This window comes from Neofelis nebulosa, chromosome 3 (genome assembly GCF_028018385.1).
Source record: "Neofelis nebulosa isolate mNeoNeb1 chromosome 3, mNeoNeb1.pri, whole genome shotgun sequence".
Taxonomy (NCBI): Eukaryota; Metazoa; Chordata; class Mammalia; order Carnivora; family Felidae; genus Neofelis; species Neofelis nebulosa.
This window is the reverse complement of record NC_080784.1, coordinates 143,896,295-143,905,547: the sequence shown is the minus strand read 5'-3', so window position 1 is coordinate 143,905,547 and position 9,253 is coordinate 143,896,295. Positions and strand designations below refer to the sequence as shown.

Below are 9,253 nucleotides of genomic sequence, written 5' to 3'. Positions count from 1 at the left end.
TTGTATTGGATCCTGGGTAAAAAGGACCAATCCGTAGGTACTGAGCTTTTAGCCTATAGATTTGTCAATTTTCGAAATCTGTTCCAGAAGAATCTGCCATTATCTTCCCTAAGCCCTTGTTAAACTGGATAGCTCAGTTTGTTTCATGCTCTTCAAGAACAATCTGGTCTTAATCACACTGTGTCTTAAAATCATTTTTCTACTGAATATCCCCATAGTTTCAAAATTACTAATTATTTCACTGTGTGCCCTTTCCCTCCCCCCTTCCAAGATTCTAAGATTTTAGATACCTTTACTATGACTAAAATACATTGATATTTTCTGTGTCATAAATGGAACTTAGACAGGGAACCTGTCCAACTTTATATCCCCAAAGCAGCTTGTTCATAGTAGATACTTGAGTATTTATTGAATGAGTTTACTCTGGGTCTTGAGAGGTCCACCTATTAATTAAGAGTGGTTTATGTCAGTAACTGGGCAGATCTGATGACTGTAGATCAGGATGGGCTAGCTCATACTGCAATAACAAAACTTCAGTTTGTGAAGACACTGAGATTTGGCAGTTCTCACTCAACCTACATGCTCTGTGCATGGCGGCAGGGGAGCTCTGCTCATCAAAGTCACTCAAGGATCTAGGATGGGAAGGTGGATCTCAACTCAGGCTTCCACATTATCACCAAGGCAAGAGAAGGGAATAAGGCAAATTGCACACTGGGTCTTAAAGCTTCACTCAGAAGTGACACATGTTCCTCTCTGCTCAGATTTCTTCAGCCAAAGCAAGTCATAAATATAGCTAACTTCCAAATCTATTCTAAACAAGTATTGTTTAAGCAGTTCATCAGAGAAAAAAAATGTAGCATAAATTTGTAATTTTTTGTCTGAATTACCTTGGCTTCCTACTTCAACTTTCCAAGAGATATACTCACCTAAAAGCAGACACATACTGCACAGATAAAGAGTAAAAAACCAAGACAAAGGTATGCAGTTGCAAAATGGCCATTTATTGCCTACAGGGGAAGGAAAGGGAGGGAGAGAAGAGGAAGTACACAGGTGCAAGGAAACAAGCATATATTTAGCCCTATACATCATGTGTGAGCAGTACCCAATCTCCAAAATGGAAAAAAGTATTTTGTCATCTGACATAGTAGTTAAGGTTCTTAAGCACCTCCCTTCTGAGCTGCCACAAGATTTAAAAGGCAGGACTGCTTTGTTTAATCAATGTTCACATTAACGAAAAAATACTACCACCCAACTGTGTCCTTATACACGCACATTTGTACAGTGTCTATTGTGGAAAAACATCTCAGCTGAGCAGTTTGGTCAAGTTTCAGACCTCATCAACTGTTTAACTGTAATAAATAGAAAAATAAAGCAGCTGGTGATTTTGTCAGAGAGAATGTGTTCAATAAGAAAGAACCACTTTCTCAAGGATGACAGAGTGTTAAATGATTAGAACACCACAGAACCAGTCTATTAAACATTAAACACTAGTAGCTACAATTACATGGCACTTCATTAAATCTTAGAAAGAAAGAAAGAAAGAAAGAAAGAAAGAAAGAAAGAAAGAAAGAAAGAAAGAAGAAAAGAAAAAGAAAAAAAAGGAAAAGAAAAAAAAGAAAAGAAAAGAAAAGAAAAAAGAAAAAAGAAAGATCTTAGATTTTAAACTGATTATTGGAACACAGTAACAAATTGATTTAGTGCTTGGCGTTTTCTTAGGACAAAAGCAAAGTAAATATACAACCTAAAACAGAAGAATTTGTTTTGGGACATCAATAGAAACTACTATGTATTCAGGGGAAAAATTACCAAAATATCTTGCTCAGTTTTAAACTCAAGTGCTTTTCTTTCCAACCATTAAATTTCCTGCAAAAACACTTTATAGGCCACATAATTACTCAAATTTATGCAAAATAATAAATTAGCTTAATGCCAAATAATGAGAATAAATGAATCCTTCCCTATTCAAATGGTAAATTGAGTTGAAGAGTAGATCGTCTCGTGGACAATTAGTTGGCACTTGTTTTATGGTTGAAAGAAATCACAAAAGAAGATATAAGTTAACCTATAGTGAATATGACCAACACCCTGGCCTTTCCGAAAGAGAAGGTACAAACATGCTTTCTCTTTAAAAAAAAAAAAAATCTCCCTCCATACTACCCCATCCAGAGGTAAAAAAGCCAAATTTGAAACGTTCATCCTCCTCAAAATATTCCAAGTACTCCAATGAACTCTATTCCTCAACTTCTCCTAGATGAAAGAATTGCTTGCATTTGGACAACTGTACGAATGCCCATAGTGCACTTCTCAGTGCTGCTGGTGTTTAAGAAATTTGCCACTCACAACACTGAACAATTCCAGATCCAGTGTGCAGTAATACAGCCATCCAAACTCCTCCCCCCCAAAAAAAGTTGGCAGAGCACCGCTCAGGAATTTCATAGGTAAGGGAATATATTTTTAGCAAGTTAAGCACAGAGAAAGAACAGTACAGCTTCTTAATACATACACACCCAGACTACTGCATCACTTATTGTATCAACACTGAAACAAGTAGCAGGAAACTAAGCCTGTTAAGAAGCAAAGCCATTGTTTGACACATCAACGCTGAGCCAATTGTGTGAGTTTTAAGATAACTAATTCAACAAATGTGGTACATATAACCACTGATAGTTTGAAAGGAAATACAGTCATAGGTCAGTAACTAGAAATTAACACAAAACTGAAATGAGCAAGAAAGGACCACTTCTAAAAGTTACCATGATTCTTATGCCTTTAGAATTAAAAGTGACACACATACAAGTAGGGAAATTATCTAAATCTGGGGAGATTATAAGAAAAATAACTACTAATAGGTGCCAAACTATGCCTTCTCAAAGTTTCTGAAAGCTGAATGTACCAAGCTACTATGCCAAAAGAGTCATATCACTTGGCATTTACATACCTTTTTCAAAATATGATTTATTTCTGATAACACAATTTCTAATTTCAGTACAATGCTACTGAACTTATAGTAAGTGCCATAAAAAATGAACATTTAATAGGCAGAAATGTCCTTATTTCATATGCTTTGAAAGTAAAATCTATTTTATTTAAAAATATTCCATTACTTCAATGTCATAATATACATCGAATAAAACCTCAACATGCCTGTTTTCCTTTGGTTCCAAGAATAACCCAAACAAACCTACGCCAAAAGAAATTACTAAGTAGGTTAACAAAGCTTGCTTTTCCTAGTATCTCCCTATTTCTTGCTGTAGGACTTATGTAATTCAACAGAGAACCTTACATAAAGAAGGTATTTGGTTAAAACAAGAAATATGCATGCTCCCCCTTACCACCTTCCTGAAAAAAACCTTTTTTTCTTTTTGTGGCTCGTATTCAGAACACCCTGCAGTGTAAGTGCTTCCTTTTTTCTTCTTACCCTTAAACTTTAAGGTGACGTTTATACAACAGAGATACCAAATCGTTCTGTAAAATGAAAGATGCTTTTGGCATCCTGTTCTTAAACAGATTACAACTTTGGTAAATAAGCCAGGTTAAAGGTGTACTAATTTACTTGGATTTGAAATTGATGATCACGATGCCATAAAAAAAATTAAAATCACTCAAAGCAATCGTAACTACAAAAGTTCTCTCACTCTACAAATTGAAAACTTTATTTGAAGTTCCTGGCTTAGAAAAATACTCTGATTTTCCTAATTTGTCTACCTAGAATTCTCACAGTTCTATAAACATGATACAATTCAGAAGGAAAAGATTAAACAAATCTACATATTAGAAAGTTGATTTTTGTTTAAAGGGGAGGGCAGGTAGGAGAGAAAGAGAATACCTTATAAATGTGAGAATTCACATTTCTGTCAAAAAGTATATTTGAATGCTATTTTTAAAACGTGCCATAAAGTCATTGCTTGCTATATAACCATTATTCTATGGCCTGCCAAATGTATCAGAAATTGATTATGTTTTCTGTGGCCAAAGCTACTGATCCGTCAGTGCATTTTACAAAGCTATTAAAATCTCTCAGAATAGAAGACTTAGAAACAAGTAAGTACTGTAAGTACTGGGACACAGCCAATTCGCTAGAAAATCTAGCCCTATATTAGGAATGAAAACAATATGCCTCTGATTCCATCAAAGAACACATTTAACCTATTTTGTCTTGTGCTATTCTACTTCTTGCTATTTGATTTGAAAGTACAGATGGCATTTGTGATTTTTAGAAACTCTTGGGAATACAAATGCAAACTTAATTTTTCACCCACTTAACAATAGATAATTAGAAGATACAATTTTTAAATGGAACATAGTTATGTTTGCCCATGTTCCAGTTTTAATGTGCCACATCCTCAATTCTAATACAACCCACCGTAGAATCAAGTGATATGAGCCTTAGATATCTTTCAACTTTCTCCCATCTCTGTGATTCAATACATAACTGTAACATACCAAATAAGAGGGACAAAGAAGAACGAAGCTTTATACTTCTGCAAACTATAACACTAAAACACAGTGGCTTCTTTAATACATTCACACAGGATGCTTATTAGTAAAATTAAGTATCTGCCTATGAATATTGAAAAGTAATTTGAAAAGAAAGAGCTTGGAACAAGGCAAATGGGAGGGAGGGGGGGGAAGCTGGTCTCAGAACCCATTGTGCCATTACCTGACTTTAACATGTGATATTCAAACGAACGTTCACACGCCTTACATCAAAGAAATGAAACAAAAATATTCAGCTACGTTGTACAAAATTTTTTTTTACATAAAACATCATAAATCTCGAACAGATTTACTATATCTGAATTCTAAAAAGTTGCCTATAGAATGGTGCTGGGATTCTGTTCTCTGCTTGCTTTTAGGCAGTGCTGTTGCTTAAAAGTTGACACCAGGCACAATATTTTAAAACAAAGTCAACAAGCAAGGAGCAGTAAGTGGATTTGAGCCTTTCTCAGATGTCAGTCCTGAGGATGCTGCAATATTCCCCATCGAAATGTGTAAAGCTATGAGGCGGATACTGATGCCTGAGAGAGTGGGTGACTTGACATGCACTTGTAGGACTGTTGTAATAGCAAACAGTGCAGTTTTCCCTTCCTCAAACACTGTTTCAATAAATTTAAAGAACACTCCAGTTCTTACACAAAGATCAGAAATCATATTTAACAGTTAAAAAAAAAAAAAACACAACACATTATCACAACCTAAAAATGCCCAAATTTTCTCTTAACTTCACATAAAATATGCAGCAGCCCCATGGCATAAAGCTTATTAAACTTATTCTGAGAACTAGAAAGTATATAAGCATAAATATTTTACTTTCATTGAATATATACCCTATGTCATTCACCTCTTCCTTTTGGCTTCTCACTGCCAAAGTTCCAAATGGCATGCGTTTTAACAAGACAATACTGAGGAGAGCAGCATTTCTGATCATCTGAATTGGCAGCTCAAAACAGATACCACTCCTTTTACAAAGGGAACAAAGGGTGAAAGTGTGTGAAATTTGGGCAGTGGGCTAAAGGGAAACCGTGCACATGAAATTTGGGTTACCATGCCCCAAGTGTGTGTGCCACCCAAAACATAACACAATTACCTACTTCAACAGAGCTACTACCAACATTTACTAAAACCACATTAAAAATACACAGGATAATGAATGGTTTGAAAGAGTGCATTTGGAAGCAGAGAGAACCCAATTACACACCTTCCTGCAACAGAGTGCCTCGATCATACACAAAATAAACTTAAGCTGTTTACAATGTTTCCCAATTTTTTTTTTTATTTTTTCCCTCTACATTTAACTATTAAAAAAGTTTTTTTTTTTTATTAATAAATGGGCTCCTCTGTGGTTCATATACAATCATAAGTGAACTTTAAATTCCATTTTATACAAACATCTCAAAAAATATCGGGAGTGAAGTATGGTAGGAAATATTGCTCACATTGCTAATTAACATGCGTATATGAAAGGAGGAAAATGTTTTGTTAGTGCATATACCTCCAGAGCAGAAAATCCACCCAAAACAAAAGATTTAAAATAAAACATACAGTAGCTGATTACAAAAAAAGGTAATGTCCACAAAATTAAGTTTTTCATGCTATTCTACTTTCCAGTACTATGGTTCAGGTAATCAATTTGCATGGCTAGATGTTGAATGTTTGAGGTATATAAGAAGGGATACCTGCACATTGAGGAAAATCTGTCACCTTAAGGGTTGTTTCTTTGTTTCTGTTTGTTTATTCTGGTACTTTACCATTTTTAAAAGAATATTTTATTTACATCAAACTTCACTCAACTACAATTACATTCCAATTATAAAAGATGACAAACAACGCCTCTATCACTAGGCACTTTTAAAAGGGAGTTTAGGCTTTACAGAACCCTTCTGATGCGATCCCATATACGACATTACATCATCCCACCACCCTCGTCCCACTAAAATTACCCTTCAGGGGAAATATTATATAGCCTGATTAATTTACTATGGAAGAAATTAGTATAAAATGACCAAAGGAAATGCATCATTTAAGACTAATAAAACAGCCTACGATGTCAGGTTTGAAAGAGGAGACAAATTGTATATATTTAAAACTAATTAAATAATTTAAATTTGACCTGTACTTTATATATTAGTGAGACACAAATATAGGCTATTTTCTTTTAAAATTTCATTCACATAATGGAAAATTTCTTGTTTATTAAAAATATCACATTTTGAGACTAGAAACAGTAAAGTGCATGAAAAGTTTAAAATATAAATTTCAGAAAACTCTTATAGCAGCAAAAAAGCAGAATAAAGAAAAACTTAAAAACACAGACACAACCTTTTCCTGTTACTGTGCCATAATTAACGTCAAGTAGCCAACCAATTTTTTCCCCCAGAAAACGGTTATTACGTTCACTGCCTCTTGAGTCACAGATTTTCAACTGGCCCCTCCTGGGCAAAAAAAGGATTCCAAAGTTTCTAAAGAGCATCAACAGTTGGGAATAAACCAGTAGCTTCTTAATTCAACCCTGACAGACAACAGAAACAAAGATTAAAAGCATATAATGGCCATTTGGCAACTAGAGTCAGGAAAAATGATCTGAGGTTTTCAACTACTCCCTGTTCTCTCTCCCTCCAAAATCTTTTCCACCTCAAAAAGCCAAAACCAGCAGACACTTGCCCTACTTTGGGAAACACATGAAATATTTGTATCACTTTTCCCTTTTAAAACTTTGATCAGGGTCTTTTCATTCAGCAGTTGTTCTGGTTTTTGTTTGTTTAACATTTGATTATAACTGCAAAATCGTACAGATCATATAATATCTGTTTCTTTAGCACAACCAGGCAGAAAAAGGTGGATGGGAATAATTAAAAATACTGGACACTAATTTTGTGGGTATCCTAAATGTTAAAAAATTCTATTTTCAAGATGTGTGGCAGTAGAAATTACCCACTGTTCCCCAATAAATAAACTGGAGAGAAAGGCTTAAAATTAATACTTCTAATGAGGTTACAACTAATAGAGGAACAAAATACAGAGTGATTCTTCAAAACAAAACAAAAAAATAACCAGCACTTGCCCAACTGTCATGTACTGTTAAATGCTTGATTTTGAAAGCATATTGTGCAACCACCCTTAATTTCTCAATTTTTCTTATTATGGTTAAAGGCTATATCATCGTTTATGTACAGATCTAGCAAATTTAAGTGCTTTGTTGATGTGCAAAAGACTTGGGGAGTCAAAAACCAGTTTGTTATAATGGAAAACAGAAATCCAAGAAATTTTTCCTGCAAGGCATGCCATCATTCAGTTTAAAATGTTATATTTATAGTTCTTTTTAATTGCCTTTTACAAAAATGGTTGATTTGAAACCATTCAAAAGAAAGTATTTGTTTTGGAAAAACAAATACACTTGTTGGGCCTTGAATTGGTGACTTATTAATTACAAATGCTGACTCTAAGATAATATGAAAAAGGTCCAATTTAAAAACATGTTAAATTAAAAATTTGGAAAGTAATACTTTGGTTCCAGCCCTAGTGCCAAATGATACCAATATGCACAAAAATGTACAAAATCTTAGAGCAAACACATAATGAAAGGAACCTGAAGAAGCAGCTTAAGGATGGCCATACTTCACTCCTACATACTTTGATTTACAACTGTACAGGTCCATAGCAACAGATCCCCCCGTCTTTGCGGGGCAGTACTCCACTACCTCCGATTAGGCAAGTGAACACCATTGACAAGAGGCAGAAGTGGAGGGTGGAGTTCAAGTTGTGTTAACAGTGAGAAGTGGTCTGAAGGGATGTGAGGGTGTGGACACCCAGTGATGTTGTTCTCAACCAGCCATTGAGGATCTAAAGGCCCCAGGACACCAAGCACGTTCATATGAGTCTTGGAATAGAAAATGTAGTCAATCACGCCCTGGAAAGAGATTGGGGATTGAGAAAAAAAGAAAAAAATATGCTTAGAAAAAAAAGAGTAACTCAAGATATATAAAAAACAATCCATAATTTGTAAAAGCCAAATACCTGAATAACTTGTACTTGTAGTACCTGCTGTCTTGACAATGGGGTCATGTAAGACTCAAATCTTCAGTGGGTAGGACATGAAATAAAGACGGCTAAATAGGGAAATACAGGGCCCTACTGGAGTCATAAAGCCTTGCATTTGTGCGTAAGTGGTAAGCAAACTGAGAAGCTAAACACACCAAATTATGTCTAGGCATCTTTAAAAATGTCTTGCTTAGGTTAGTGAAATTAAATCCATCAGTATAAACATTATGGGAACTACACTAAATCATTTACAATAAGCTGTTTTAATATAAATGCATAATGAAAAGGTAGGACTCTAATTCTTTTAATGTTAATTGGCATTATTTTCCATTATCTACACATCAAGATATCCAAACACACAAAGCCATGGTAAAGCATGTTTTCAGATTTGCCAGTTCTAGTTCAGCTTTCCCAGATATGCTACATACTTACAAAATACTACCTACAGTTAATGTTTCTAATGTGTTCTTTAGAATACTCATTTTCACAACTATAAATATACTGTAAATTTTGGATTCCTTAGCAAAAAATATTCAGCAGGGCCCTATATATTTATATCAGTTTTGTCTCTGAGAACTAGATGATTTATTTGGTTTGTCTGATCATTAAGCTTTAAAACTGAAGTGCTTTTTTTTGCCCCAGGCTGTGGAGACAAGACAGTAAAGTCAAATTTCTTCCTATCCACATCAAGAGAGCCTGAGCCCAAGTATGAAGA

The 9,253-nt window shown here is 34.8% G+C and overlaps 1 protein-coding gene across 4 annotated transcripts in view; it reads right to left on the bottom strand.

The window, feature by feature from the left end:
* Window positions 1–980: 980 nt before the first annotated feature.
* CNOT6L (CCR4-NOT transcription complex subunit 6 like) overlaps window positions 981–9,253 on the bottom strand; it is a 120,396-nt gene continuing 112,123 nt past the window's right edge. For 3 of the 4 annotated variants that reach the window (XM_058722168.1, XM_058722167.1, XM_058722166.1), the window contains exon 12: window positions 981–8,407. In XM_058722168.1, the coding sequence (XP_058578151.1) occupies window positions 8,195–8,407 (213 nt within the window). In that variant the 3' untranslated portion in view covers window positions 981–8,194. The remainder of the gene's footprint in view (window positions 8,408–9,253) is intronic. The other variant, XM_058722169.1, reaches the window with a different exon arrangement.